The sequence below is a fragment of the Balaenoptera ricei genome, chromosome 13, assembly GCF_028023285.1.
Source record: "Balaenoptera ricei isolate mBalRic1 chromosome 13, mBalRic1.hap2, whole genome shotgun sequence".
In the NCBI taxonomy this organism is placed as follows: domain Eukaryota; kingdom Metazoa; phylum Chordata; class Mammalia; order Artiodactyla; family Balaenopteridae; genus Balaenoptera; species Balaenoptera ricei.
The window spans coordinates 42,362,463-42,378,188 of NC_082651.1; the positions used below are offsets into that span (position 1 = coordinate 42,362,463).

The window sequence follows — 15,726 nt, forward strand, 5'->3', positions numbered from 1 at the left end:
CATGGGGCCTGGACACAAGAAAGGCTGGGGTGAGGTGTGCACACCCCACAGCATCCTGGGCAGGGCATGGTGGTAGCTGCCCCATCCTGGGCTGGCAGCCCCACTGCGTTTCCGTGGATGACTGACTCCCCTCCCCCCGTCCAGGTTGCCAGGGTGGATATTGCAACACCCTCGCGGGTCACCTGCCCACCTTGGGTTGGGGCGACTGGTTTCTGGGAAGAGGAAACCCCTGACTCGGCTCCCCTGCCCCCAGCTGGGTCGCACACACCCATCCCGCCGCTGGGGGAGGGGAAGCGCGGCAGTGCGGGGTCACGTGCGCAATTGCGCGCTGTCGCTGGGGCCCAGGGCGCCCCTGAGGATCTGTGCTCACCCTGCAGGTCTCCTCATACCCCAGAGAGAGCAAGACCAGAAAGAGCAGATAAGAAACATCACGACATGCGCAACAGTGTGTAGGTACTTAAAGCCCCCGAACTGTACACTTAAAGAGGGTTAAGGTAGTGACTTCTATGTATGTTCTACCACAATAAAAATATTTATAAGGTGTTTTTAAAAAGACAGAAACAAACATCATGACAAGTGGAGACAGAGAGACCAGGAAAGGAAGGGAAAAGCTTGATATTTTAGTAACTTAGAGTGCCCATTAGATAGGCACTTTTTTCCTGCTTTTTGGGCAGAGGGTCCCACGTCTTCACTTTGCACTGAGTTCCCCAAAGTATGTCACCAAGCCTGCCTTTGGCCACCCTGTGAAACTACCAAGTCTCCCTTGCAAGGGCCCACTCTCGAAGCCTGAGAACGTGGGCTGCTGGCCAAACTCTCACCTGTCCTCTCTTCTTCCCCTCGCAGGTCTTTTGTTGGCTGTGTGCCAGGCCCTGGAGAACAGCACGTCCGCTCTGAGTGGTGAGTGCCGTCCCCTTGGGGTGGGGTGGTGTGCGGAGCATTGCACGGTGGCAGACCCTGGCTGCTTTGTGGAGCCTGAGCTCTAAGCTTCCTCCCGGGGCTCCTGCCCGCTGAGCTCCCGCACAAATGTCCCCTGCACCCTCTCTGTCCTCTGTCCCAGGGGCCCAGGGAGCGCTCCTGGGAGGTCTTAACTGCTGGCCTCAGGGCTCGCCCTCTCCCTTCTCTGATCAGACAATCACTGTGGGCAGGGGTGCCGGAAAGCAAAGCCTGCACGACCCACAAGCTGGGAACCATCACGTTCTAATCCATCTAAAGAAGAACCCAGGTCCCTAAACCCTCGTCTCCTTCTGCCTGGTGATTTTGTTTAGTTATTTTCCAGTTTATTTTTTGACATTTGTAGTCATATTTCCCCGGTCTCGTTTGCAAGATCCTCGATCAACGGATTGGAAAGTTGGGAAACGTGGGAGGCAAACCATTCTCGGGCAGAGGATCACAGAAAGCATCGGCTTTTAGCATTTGTCCATGTGCGCTAATATTTTTATACAGTTAGTCATGGTGAGGAAACTATTTGGATTCCTGCTTTCTAAATTCAACGTTTGGAGTTGTGCATTTTTCCATGTTGCTAGAAAGTCTTGAAATTTATCCTTTTAAAATGTCATGATGTTCCATTAAAACGGACATATGTGATTTAATTAGGCATTTCCCATGGGATATTTTTGTTGCCTCCAGTTTAAATTATAATGCTACATCTTGATGCCTAGAAGGTGTTTCCTTCTTTTGGATCCTTTCCTTAGGACATATCTCCAGGAGCAAGGATAAATATATTTATGAACCTTTTAACAAATTGCCAAATAGCTCTCCAAGTGAATTGAGCTGATTTCTACGCCAGCAATGCATGAGTCTGCCAGTTTCACTGTTCCCTCGTTGACATGGCGTATGCTCCCATCTGTTATTGCAGTGGCCCCTGCTGTGTTTCCCTAGTTATCTCAGGGAGGTGCCTGGGCAGGAGGTGGTCCTATGCATTCATAAATTCTCTAACCAACCACACAGTGTCCCTGGTACTTGGCTCTTCTCTTCTTCCAGACCTTTCCATCCAAACACAGTGGAGGTTGTGCATCCTTGATGCACTTGAACCATTAAGGTGTCCAAGCCACTTGGTGGCCCATGTTGCCACAGATGCCTTTCTTCCTCTGTGTTATTCTTTTCTGGGACTCGGGGTAGAAGGATCTGTCCCTCCCAAAGCGGTGCTTTTAGAGTCCAGGGTCTGCCAGAGTTTCCATGAAGTAGTTCTTTCACTTTTTAATTACTTCCCCCATCACAGAGGGCTCAGATATGGTATATAGGGAGGGGGAGATAGCTTTGTGAGTCCCCCATGCTGTTTTCAGAACTGCCCCAACCCCCCTCCTGGGATGCATTTACCCCCCATGTGCATCTCCAGCCCCTCCTGGTCCTCACTGTAGGACCTGGTAGGCCAAGAGCCAGGGTCTCCTCTAAGTCACTTGTAGGTGACAGTTTGTGGTGATGGCAAATGTTGATGCTGCCTCCATGGGAACGGGTCCTCCTGGTTATTTTATCCCCTCCTCCCATTGCATCCATTTGTACAAGAAAGGCCTAGGGGATGTCGTACCTCAGCCAGTCCCCTCAGGGGCCTGGCGTGGCTCCTGCTGAGACCCTTTGGGGTTTCCCAGGCTCTTCTGGGTAGAAATGGGAAAACCTGTGACATTTATCCAGAAAATGACTGTCCTTGCTGCAGTAGTGACCAACCTCTCTTCCATCTTTCCTTTCTGGACTTGCTTCTGTGAGATAGTCTCAGGTCCTTGTTGATATCAGAGACATACTCTCTCTCATGATGATGTATGTTCAGAAAACAGTAGTTGTGTCCTGCCCTTTTGCACATGACCCTGTAACTGGCTGAGTGCCACTCTGTAGCCCAATGTGATGGGTGAGAGCACAGGCAGTGCCACACCTTCTAGTGTCCAGGGGGCCTTGAGATCTTGGAATTGGTTGGTGATATGTGGAGAAGGGAGGTGGGCTGCCAATCTGGCCTCTGCATTGCTCTCTGTTTGATGGGTTACTTAGCTATGGGACTTGTGCCCCAGAAAGGTTAATGGAATAGTTCTTTCCATGTTTGCTTACTCTCTACCCTACCCCATTGGACTGAGACATGAGTCCAGAGAGGGCTGGGCTAGTTAGTGGACAAGTCCAAATGGTGATGGCCATGTCATAGCCACGCCTCCAAGGGCTAGGGCTTTGTGACTAAATCAGGCTTGTTTGCTCAACTTTCTCTTCCTTTAGGGTGACCTTCCTATCTCCTAAAAGACTCCCCAGGCCCTGGTAGGCCTTGACCATCCCATCCCACCCCCACTCTGTCCTCTCCAGACATGGCTAAAATCCTGTTGTGGATGCAGCTCAAACTGGGGACCACCCCTGCCAGCCACACTCGCTACCCCAGCACTGGGGTATGTGTGTATTTAACTCTTGACTAATTCAGGAAGTAAAACTATTTGTTACTGTTTATACTAGAAATCTTCATACATAGAAAAGGAGAAATAATAGTGAAATCAATCCCCATATACCCATCACCCAGCTTCAACAGTTAGGATCACTCTGCAATTTTTCTTTCATCTATTCTCTCACCTTTTTGAGTTTTATCTTTGTTGGGATAGTTTAAAAACAAAGTCCATTTCACTTGTGAACACTGCTTATATCTAACAGGTAAGAACTTTAAAAACAAAACCATAGTTCAGTTACACCAACAAAAGCAACAAGAATTCTTTTTTTGTTAGATCCTTAAATATGGGGGATGGATGATGCTGAATTCAAATTTGTGGCACTTCATTTAATTTGCATTCCCTTTGTCACAAGATGAGACGTTTTAGATTTTTTTTTTTTTTATTGTTCTAGATTTTTTTTTTTTTTCCCTCACGTGGCATGCAGGATCTTAGTTCCGCAATCAGGGATCGAACCCGTGCCCCCCTGCAGTGGAACTGAGGAATCTTAACCACTGGACCGCCAGGGAAGTCCCTAATTTTCATTCCCTTTGATGTTTTCATATTTTGCTTTCTACTTATATTTCCTTTCAGGTCAACACTGCTTTTGTAAAATGTGCTCATTTATATACTGGGTGACTGACTTTCACATCTGAGTCCCTCCTAACCCTTATGCTCTGGATGTTAGTGGGCTCATTTACTAAATCCTAAAACTATCCATTTAGGTGTGAAGATCGGTTGTTTTAGGACAGAAGCTATGAGAGCTTCACCCATGGCATAAATATGCAGGTCTCTTCACTCTAAGAGTTGATTGGAATGAGAAACAGTAATGGACATAAGAAGGTTTTGGTACATTCCTGATTGATGGTGCTGGAGCAAAGGACTGCAGGCATACTCAGAATTAAGCTCTAACATTTGATGGAGCAGCATAGAGAGAAAATTGCAAACTCCATGTGCCAATCAGGAGTAGAATATGAGCTTGAAGGAACAGGGGCTGATCCCATGCGGCTTTCTTGTGCTTTTCCCCCAAAAAAGTTCAATGTTCTCATGACTTCATGGTTGCTCCTGACTTTCTTGTTGAGGTTTCATTGGTTTCTTCCAATCTTCCTTTTTACAAAGCCCCATATGTGGAGGGTACATGATGCCAGAGGCATGGTAAACTGGCGTTATTGTCATCAGTAAATGCTTCCAGACATCTGCTTTGGGTGGGACATTGGAGGGATACATGCCTTAGGCTGAAGGTTAGGAATCCTGGGCACTGGGCCCATCTGGTCTGAGTTTTGTCGAGTCCCTGGGCAAGTTATTCATCTGGTTCCTGTTTGGATCTTAGTTTCCTCATCTGTTGGCCTTGAATCAGAAATAACCTGTGAAGTTTTTCACGTGATCACTCTGATGGATAGATAGAGACTACTTGGAAAGCTTTGCTGAGGATTATAAGGCTGCCTTCAGACTGTTAGGAAATATGGCAGTGATCAACTGGCGATGCCTGCCGCAGGCCTCAGATAGGCTGGTGGTAGTGTGACCGCCATGTATCTCATTCTCTTGGAGCCAGGTGCTATTTTACATTCAGGTTCTAACATTATAGTTACTGGACAACTTCTGTGTCCTTGTCCCCACTACACAGGTGAACCCATAATGAGAACCCATAATGAGAGCCTCATAGTGACAGAAGGCAACCACAGCTGACTGCTTAGTGCATGATTTAGAAAATAATTGCTACAAGAGTGAAGTCAGTAGTCTGGGGGTCAGGACAGAAAATTTGTATCTGGTTGGTTGTCAATCTGTAAAGCATGCAGAGAAACATTAGCTGGAGGCAAGATGAGGGTGGCAGGCAGCACCTACAGCTTAGAGCTTCGCATCCTTCACAAAGAGTTACAACCTATCTTCAAAGGCACCTTTTAATGCCCCTGACAAGGGACAGAATGCATCCTGGTTAAGTTGTTGGGTGGCTGCTTGCTTAACCCTCCGAAATGTTGCGTAGTTCCCAGGCTGCCCATGAGGTTCTTGTGTTTTCGTGAGACTTGCTCTAATGACCGAGGGGTGTGGTGAGGGCCTTGCTCAGGCACCTGGGATCCAGGCTCCCTGTGCTATCTTCCTTGCACGATCTGGGTACTCGGGGTGGCTCTTTAAACCTCTGAATTCTGCTCCTTCCTCTAGCCTGTGTCTAATGACCCCCACCGGGAACCGGGCAGTGTTGGAAGCCTTACTTAATTTAGCATCTGGGAGACTTCAGAGGCGATGATAAAAGACCATGGAAAATTCACAGTGCTGTTATTCATGGGGAAGGTCACTCTTATCAGCTTGCTTGGGGAGATGGTGGTCAGATTTTGGTGGGGACTTTGGGCTTAACTATGTTGAGAAGGGCGAGTTTGGGCTGGGGGTGCAGAGGGAGGGCAAATCCGATTATAGGGAGCAGTCTTTGAAGGCGTTACTTGTTTGGAAAACAGGTAGAACATGGGTCAGCCAGCAAGCAAGGGATCTGTTTATTGCTCATCTCACCTAACAAAAGCTTTTCAGAACTGCAAACCACTTCCCCGTTCCATTGTCTGGAGTTTTCCCACGTGGAGCTGAAGTCATTCTAAAATTAGAAAGCTCACGTGTTCTACCCAGGTACATGGTTCACTGTTCCAAATATGTGTCTGTAGCACAAAAGACTTGGTATGACTTTGTTAGGGGCTAAAGGCACAGACAGCCATAGGTGCTGGGACTAGCTCACTTCAGAGGACATTTAGTGGACCGTGGAGCCTCCGGAGAGAAAGAGGGATTCATTTTCCTTTCCTCATTTTACCTTTTACTTTCTGCAGGGGAAACTGGGCTGGATCAGAGGGAAGTTTGCTTGGGGTAGAAGACAGGCCATAGGATGTGGAATCCAGGATCGTTAATTCTGACTCACTAGCTATGTGACATCTGTAGTGCTCTTAAATCTCCCTGAACCCCAGCTCCCCCTCGATAAAATTAAGGAGTTGGATTAAGGCAGTCTTTTCAAACTGTGAGTCACAAAATCGCTTCAGTGGGTCACAACCAACATTTTTTAAAAGGAGATTGAATAGTTTAGACAATTTCAGAGTGCATTACATGAAGGAAAGTCAGGTAATGTTTCATGATACTCTTGTTTTGGTTATTCATGGATTTATATATTGGCATTCTGCATTCGTTTACTTGTGTAAGCTGCACCCATACTGCATCCTCTGTAATTTCCATATTTGATTTCTTCAGCGTAAGAACTTAGACGCCTGCAAAGTAAGTGCTGTAAATCTTTGTAGATTTACCTATACTTTCCCCCCCATACACCTAGTCTTTTTTAGTTGTCTTGTTCACCCCTATATTTGACAGCAGTTTTTTTTTTTTAACATCTTTATTGGAGTACAATTGCTTTACAATGGTGTGTTAGTTTCTGCTTTATAACAAAGTGAATCAGCTATACATAACATATATCCCCATATCTCCTCCCTCTTGCATCTCCTTCCCACCGTCCCTATCCCACCCCTCTAGGTGGTCACACCGCACTGAGCTGATCTCCCTGTGCTATGCGGCTGCTTCCCACTAGCTATCTATTTTACATTTGGTAGTGTGTATATGACAGCAGTTCTTTTTTATCTACTCACCTTTATCAAATCTTTCCAGAACACTCCACTTACAATAGAAACAACAGCTCTTTCCTTATGCATAGATATGTCATTAGTTTATGTAATATGTAGTTAAATTATGTAAATACAATAATGAGTGCAACTGACATAAACAGGTTTGGGAACAAACACACATGTCCTCTTGGTAAATATATCGCTTCACTGGTAAAAACAGAAACGGGCTGGTAAGCTAGAGTAGCCAACTAATTGAGCTTTTGCACGCTGAGGACATTGGTCTAGTTGTTTTAACAAAGGAATGGAGAGGATGGATTGGGTAAATCAAGGCCCTGGTTTAAGTTGATCTCAGATAGGAGAGCATCTACGAGCTTTGAAAAAAGCAAAGCAAGTGACACAACTCCTGGATTTCTAAAAATCAAGGCCTATAGAAACCTACTGTTCTCCCACTTTTTAGTTTTCAACTTTTATTTAGCACACACTTATTAAGTACTATCTTATACCAGGTGTTGTGCTAGGCCCTGGAGATACACATGAATAGTAACTATGAGCCCTGACATCAGAGAGCATAGGGTCAGGCAGATGATGATGATGATTTTTACATCTCAGAGTAAATCATAAACATAGACCATGTGATCTACCATATGGATTTCTTTGAGGAAAACACCTGCTTCTACTATATTCAGACTTCCCATTTTTAATCCAAGTGCCAAACTGTATACTTTTTATTTTCTTTGATAAATTGCTTTGTGCTCAGTTTGGCCTGTGGTGCCGAGCTGGTTTTCCATCTGATTGATCACCTGTCTAGGCTGTGGTTGGCATCTGTGGAGCTGGCAAAATCCACAGAATTGCTGAGTAGTGAGGCCCCACAGATTGTGGCCATTTAGTCTGTACCTACCATGAAGATCATTCTAATACCAGTTCATTCCATCTCTGCGCCACTTAGCTCAGAGTCTCAAGAGAGAGAATTGGATCGGTTTGTCCCCCTTGGTCAAGTGGTAACCCAACAGCTGTGGCAGGACTGGGAAGGGGAAGCTGCAGGTAACAAGGTGCCAAAGATCAACAAAGATTTATTGAGCACTTATTATGTGCCAGGCCCTGATCAAAATAAAGTCTCTGTTTTTAAGAACCTTATACTCCGCTGGGAAAGATAGACATACTATTATATTTTTATCTATCAAATCGGCGCATTTTTGAGAATGGCAGCACTGAGTGCTGGTGTGTGTGAGGTGAGACAGCTACATATATTGCTTATGGATGTGCATATTGACTTTCTGGGAAAGAGCTTAGTATTAATGGGGAACTTGATTCCTTAGTATTAGTAAGAACCTTAAAATTGTCCGTGCTCTGTGACTCAACAGTTACACTTTTAGCCATCTATTTTACAAAAATAACCAGAGATGTTAGGTTATTATCCATTATAGTAAAATATAGCCAATTTAAATGTCAGCAAGAAGGAAATAGTTATGGGACAGGTGGATAGATTTTAAATGAAAGCCCTTTAAAATCATGCTGAAGAATATTTAACGATATGGGAGAATGCACATGTAAATAAACAGAAAAAGTAGTATATAAAATTGAAAATAATATCTCAAAATTGTACAGAGAGATGCAAAAATAAAGGGCAAACATCATATGGTATTAACATTAATTATCTCTGGCTAATGGGAATATAGGTGATTTTAATTTCCTTTGTACTTTCCTGTTTTTCTACCCTGTCTACAGCAAGCATGTTTTAATACTATAGTCAGAAATAAAAGGAGCTACATTTTTTTTTATAAATTTACTTATTTATTTATTTATTTGGCTGCGTTGGGTCTTTGTTGCTGCACGCGGGCTTTCTCTAGTTGCGGCAGCGGGGGCTACTCTTCGTTGTGGTGCGCGGGCTTCTCATTGCGGTGGCTTCTGTTGTTGCGGAGCACGGGCTCTAGGTGCGCGGGCTTCAGTAGTTGTGGCTCGTGGGCTCTAGAGCGCACGCTCAGTAGTTGTGGCTCACTGGCTTAGTTGCCCCGCGGCATGTGGGATCTTCCCGGACCAGGACTCGAACCCATGTCCCCTGCATTGGCAGGCGGATTCTTAACCATTGCACCACCAGGGAAGTCCTGAAAGGAGCCACATTTTTAAAAAGAAAGAAAAGGCTGTGGCTGACATCCTTCCCTGCAGGTCTGTTGGCCAGCACAGGTTGAATGCAGGCTGCCTCGGTCTTGCTGTCCCAGGGCTGCAGCTGTCACTGAGGCTTGGGCAGTGCCGCTGTTTCTGGAGCACAGCGACCTGCCATACTGGCCTGCATGAGGGCTGCCCCAGGCCCTGCAGCTTGGCACCCACCCCCAGGGACCTCGCTGTCTGGACATGTTGACCCCAACAGAATAATTGCCAGTTCACCTCCAAGTTCTGGGGATGCTCATCCAAACTCTTCTTGGGTGACCCTTTGGCTCCTAAATCCTGATCCGCTTTTTTTTTTTAATTTTTATTTATTTATTTTTGGCTTCATTGGGTCTTCGCAGCTGCGCACGGGCTTCTCATCACAGTGGCTTCTCTTGCTGCGGAGCATGGGCTCTAGGCACGCAAGCCCTAGAGCACGCAGGCTCAGTAGTTGTGGCTCATGGACTCTAGAGCAAAGGCTCAGTAGTTGTGGCACACGGGCTTAGCTGCTCCGCGGCATATGGGTTCTTCCCGGACCAGGGCTGCCAATCTCCTGCATAGGCAGGCAGATTCTTAACCACTGCGCCACCAGGGAAGCCCCTGATCCAGTTTTACCTCTGGGTTTCAACAGAGAGGCTGGGCTTTCCCAGGCCCGCAGCCCTAGAGTCAGTCTCTAGAATGTGAAAACTCTGGAACTGGACAGAGTTCAGATTCTCCCTCTGCAACTTACTAGCTGTGAGACCTTAAGCAAATTACCTAACCTCTCTGTACCTCAGCTTCCTTATCTACGAAATAGGAATAATAGGGCCTGCTCTTAGGGTTGTTGTGAGGGTTAAAAGATTACATGTAAAACACTTGGAGCTGTGTGCACACACACGTAGGTACTCTGCTGCTACCCCTCTTACTATATTATTGGTGGTGCACATGTCATGACGCCAGACCTGTATCTTTATGGGTGCTTTTATCCCCTGCAGTTAAGTTCTAAGGCAGTGGTTCTCGTGTTTCAATGTGCAGAACAGTCATCCTGCTGACTGTGTTAAAATGCAGATTTCTGGGCCCCCATCATCATGTGGCCCAAATCAGCACTTCTGGTCCTCAACCACATTTTGCTAAGGCCCGATGGGAAGAAGGCGAGTGGTACACACCCTTGTAGGCTGAGGGGCTTTCTCCTTAAGACAACAGACCCTCCCCGTCCCTGGAGTTCTTGCTCCTTCGCTGGACAGAACCGGTTTCTGGGAGTCCGTGAAATGTTTGTGTTCCAGGACTGACTTACTAGCATTCACCTGGAAGCTTGGTAAAGACAACCCAAAACCTCAGAACTTGCGCCATCACCTCAAAACATCCTCTTTCTTATTACCCTTGCTGTGACGAAATGATGAACACGGAGGCTTTTGGGTAAGGCATCAGCTTTGTTTTCTGAGAGCCTGACCCAAACCTCCTGCTTCTGAGTTTGGGGAACAGCCTGGGTGTCTGGTTATTTACTAATGAAGGGACCTTTAGCCGTTTTGATCGAGCCAGGTTCAGATGTCCTCCTAGCAGCCTCAGTAACTTTGATTTACAGTTTCATTCTGAATCTCTCTTCTTCGTTTCCTGTCCGGAAAGTTATTGTGCAACTTTCTTATCAGAATGTGTAACAGAAGGTGATTTCACATGTTTGACCATTTAATCACTAGGTTGCACTGACTAAAATGTTTCTTAAATACCAAAACATGCTAGCACTAAACAAGGGGGGAAATGGCTAAGATGAAATAGAATGGAGGGCTCAGTTTTACTCATGCCATGGAGCTGGGTTCAGAAGAAGGATGCTTTTCTTCTCAGTTGTCATTTAGCAGCCTGCCTAGGAAGCTGTCTTTCTGGCCCTTTTTGTCCTGACTATTGGGGGCTTGGGATATAATAAACATCTCTCCCTGCCTTACACAGTAGGTCTAGGAAGGCATTTTTTGAATCTTGAAAGTGAAAAACGTTAGCTCTTACTAGGAAATCTGGCACTAATGAATCTTCCTGGTGCTCTGGGGCATGACAAATGGAAATATAATCATGAATCACGTAACCATCCACAGGAGCCTCTGTAAAAGTCTGGGTCTAGCAGGCTTTCCACCTGATATCCTGTTAAATAACCACAGCCCAGCACAGTGAAAGGCTCTAGAAAGCTAGATGCACATCTAACCAGATGATAACCACATCATAGTTGTCATTGTAGGCAGTTTCCTAAGGATTTAACCCTAAGTCGGTGCTTCCCGACCTTTTTCAGAATAAAAACCCAATTTGAACATCAAAAGTATGTGACACCTCATGGATAGTAGTTGTGCCTTTAATATTAAATTAATTAATATATGAAAGTTGCAATGAGAACTCAGGAACGCTTTGAAATAAATTTGTATTTTATTGATCACAATAGAGTTCACATAGTAATGTGACCTAACACTTATAGAACTCTCACTGTATGCTGGATGCTTTTCTATATATCCGCATTTAATTCCTAGAACTCTAGGAAGAAGGTACTATTATTAGCCCCATTTTACAGTTGGCAAAACTGAGGCACAGAGAAGTTAAGTAACTTGCCCAAGATCACATAGAAAGCGGCAGAACTGGGCTTTGAACCCAGGTAATGGCATTGTTGTAAGCACTTCACCACTAGGCTTTAAAAATATACTCACAGAGATACACGTGTATCTCATTCAAACAACAGATATTGCTTGAGGGAAGATTTACCAACACCTAGCATTAAATAACTCTCTAATTCTCTTTTTTTCTACCTTCCACAAGACAAACTGGGAACTACTTTCTTGGGTTTTTAATCCTCTTTTCCACTAAAAATTAGACCTACATCTTAAAGCAAAGCATGGGCATGTATATGTATGTATACGCCTGTGCACATGTGAGTGCTCATGTGTGAGCATATATGTATACATATATAAGCTTCTATTTAATTTTATATTCTTCTTAACACAAAACTGTGGAATCTTCCTTTATGCATTTATTCTTCCATTCAACGAAGACTGACTCAATCCTAGGATATGCTGAGTCCCAGGGGAACAACTAAGACATCATTCCTGCCCTTGAGAATCTCAGCATCTCAGGGCAGAAGTGTCACACCCTCAGGTGGCACATGTGCTGTCGGGTGGCTGCACGAGGTGCCGAGGGAGAGAGGGAACCTAAACTTGTTCTTTGGGAGGCATCAGGGAAGGCTTCTCACAGGAAGTGACTTTTGAACTGAATTTTGGAGGCCGAGATGGAGTTAGGCAGGCAGACTTTTGGGGAGAGGACGTGCTTGCAGGTGTGTGGAGGTGAGGCTGGAAGAAAGCGGTAGCCAGCTGAGGAAGACCGTGCGTGGACTTTGTTCTGAGGTGTATAGACTATTATCATTGTAAATGTTTGCATAGATCTAGTCACAGAAAGGTGCTTCCTAAGGGAACCTTTTCATAGATTTACCTAAGGTGGTTGTAACTCGGCTTTTGAAACACAAGGGGTTAGATCTAGAGGACTCCAAGGTCACAAAGTCCATGTGGGTAATAACACAGCCCTCCCACTCTTTAGCTTTGTCGTGTGTGGTGGCCCCATTTGCTAGCTGCCTTGGGTGTATATCCAGTGGAAGTGGTTAGAAATTCTCAGTTATTCTTGGAGCTTCAGTTTTACTTGATTTCAGCTTCTCATTAGCAGGTGAGGGAATTATGCCTTTTCACCTACTTAAGTGTGGCTTGATGAAAAGGTGCCTAAAAATAAAAATCATAAGGCTGATAGCACAGTAGTTACAGTAGAATCTAGAGTCAGCCTGGATTCAGGTCTTAACTGTGCCCTTTGGGGACTGTGATCTCAGGCAAGTTAACTATTCTGTGCCTCAGTTTCCCCATCTGTAAAGTAGAGGTAACAACAGAGCGTCCTTCATAGGGTCATTGTGAGGTTGAAAGAGATGACCTGTAAAGTGCTCAAACAGGGCAAGGTGCAGAGTAAGGTCTGTGTATTGGTCACATAAATCTTTTCAAAGATAGTGAAAGCAGTGATATACATGTGAGAAATGGTGTTCGAAATACGGAGATGGCCTGAAGCAGTTGGTGGCCAGGACACAAGTTGAGTTTAAAGTTGTAAAGGACTGAGCCAGGGTACACAATGTAACTCCACGCTCAGGGCTTGCCCTTGAAACTTAAAGGACAGTTCAGAGGAAGCCCCACTCAGCCTGTTGGGAAGTGGTGTTATAGAACCTGCCACTTAGAAGATCCCCAAATTAAGCTCTCCTTTTAGAACTGTGGTACCCAACGTAGAGGAAACACACAGCCTGGCCCTTCGGTGAGTGATGGGAGACGTGGGATGTCGTGCTCTATTCCGAGCAGTGAGATTTAGGAGGGACGTAGAGAAGCTGGAGAAACTGAACCACCATGAGAAGCCAAGGCACCGGAGGGCAGACGAGCAAGGCGAAGGTCTCAGCTCCCTGTACGGGGTACCTGGCACAGGCCGCAGAGGCATGGAGGTGGTCATGGCACAGTCACATGCTTGAGGGATTCACATTCCTGCTACATGGAAGGCCTTTGACACCGTTGTTTAAAATAAAGTGCGAATGGGTTGCTCTCCCTCCTGTGAAGGCTTCAGGGAGAGGCTGGTGATCCTGTGTGGGGACTATTTATAGCTATTATAAGAGAAGAGTTCAGTCCTAATTCCCCTTTTGATTCTAATGATTTCAGAATCTAAGTGGAAGCACAGCTTAGAAATGTATAAAGATGGAGAAGTAATTAGCGAGTGAAACTGAGAACATACCTAATTGAGGATTGTGAGCTATTGGGATTAAATGGCTTTTAGCTTGAGAAAGAGGATATTATACTGAAGGGATCATTGGCCGAATTTGAGTTGACTTACTTTCTGTTTTAAAAATTTCTAAAAAAATATTCATGTGATTGACTGTGAGGGCTTACTACAGACAGCTGTGCTGGGCATCAGAGATGGGCAAGGGACAGTCCCCACGCTCAGGGCCCTTTAACTGGGAAAAGTGAGGAGTAAAACTTCGAACCTTACTTGAGTTAAATGACTGCCCACCAAACTCTGTAATAACCTAAATGGGAAAAGAATTTGAAAAAGAATAGATACATGTATATGTATAGCTAAATCACTTTGCTGTACACTGAAACTAACACAACATTGTTAATCAACTCTACTCCAGTATACAATTTTTAAAAAATTTGTAAATGACTGCCCACCAGAATTGTAAATAAATCCTTGTCAGGAAGGGTCAGGTGCAGGCCGTCCTCTGCCCGAGGGCCTGAAGAAGGCTCCTTAGAGGAGTGAATTCTGTGAATAATCTGTGTTCTTGCTCCAAGGACAGCCTTCTCAGCTTGGAATCAGCTTCAGCAACAACAGGAGGCTTGAAAATGTGTGTTTGGAGGAACCTGAGTGGTTCAGAGTCCAGGATCTCTCGTCTGTGAACCACGGAAAAGGATACGGCCTCCAGACCATTTTTCAACAAATGAAATGTAATATTTGTTGAGGATTCTGAAACAAGGGGAGGTCTAGGCCTCCCGTTCCCCATGTACACCTTGGCGTGCCTTGAGCCGGTCATGCCCGCAGTTGGCTCCTCTAGAAGCACGAGGGGCACCTGTGATTAGGGCACAGCGGGGGAGGCACAGACAGCCCGTTTTTACTGTGCTTGAGGGAAGGAGGTCCGCTGAGCAGGCCTTGCTTCCTACTGGTCACATTTCAAGTTAAAATGATCAACCTTGGTAAAGAGTGTTGGTACTACAGAGCTATGCAAATAGTCACTCTTGTAAAAACTCGTGTTGGCTAATTAAGTCAAAGGAATTCTTCAGAGGTATGTTTTTGCCCATTAATGCTGCAGGTTGACTTATTTTCTTGTTTAACTTGGCTTAAATAGTATAACTTTATGAGTAAATAGAATCCCCTGAACCAGGATGTTGTCTGGGGAGAGGCTTTGACAATGTCACTATTTTTTAGAAATTCACGTTCTTTTATTTATTTATTTATTTATTTTATGACTGTGTTGAGTCTTCGTTTCTGTGCGAGGGCTTTCTCTAGTTGCGGCGAGTGGGGACCACTCTTCATCGCGGTGCGCGGGCCTCTCACCATCGCGGCCTCTCTTGTTGTGGAGCACAGGCTCCAGACACGCAGGCTCAGTAATTGTGGCTCACGGGCCCAGCCGCTCCGCGGCATGTGGGATCTTCCCAGACCAGGGCTCGAACCCGTGTCCCCTGCATTGGCAGGCAGATTCTCAACCACTGCGCCACCAGGGAAGCCCGACGATGTCACTATTTTTAAATATCAGTATATTTGTATTGGTCTTCAAAGACTTATATAATTAAAAATCTGGCACATGGAGCATGCTCAGTTCATGGTTTGCCTTTAAGAGGATGAGCGCTCAGTGCTCAGTGTATTCTCCTGGAAGAGAGGATGTCTTCAGAAGCCGCTGGCAGCTGTCTGGGAACTGCGCTGTCCAATACAGCAGCTGCCGGTGGCTACGGAGCCAAGTTGAGATACGTTAAAATATACAATAAACACCAGATTTTTGAAGACTTCTTATTCTTTTTATGTACTATCTTATTAATACCTGTTAATACTTGTCATCTATTGAAATGACACTATATTGACCATATCGGGTTAAATAAAATATTCAAATC

At 45.3% G+C, this 15,726-nt stretch overlaps 1 protein-coding gene across 2 annotated transcripts in view; it reads left to right on the forward strand.

The window, feature by feature from the left end:
* TGFA (transforming growth factor alpha) overlaps positions 1-15,726 on the forward strand; it is a 107,432-nt gene that overhangs the window by 35,623 nt on the left and 56,083 nt on the right. For both annotated transcript variants that reach the window (XM_059943044.1, XM_059943045.1), the window contains exon 2: positions 844-897. In XM_059943044.1, the coding sequence (XP_059799027.1) occupies positions 844-897 (54 nt within the window). The remainder of the gene's footprint in view (positions 1-843; positions 898-15,726) is intronic.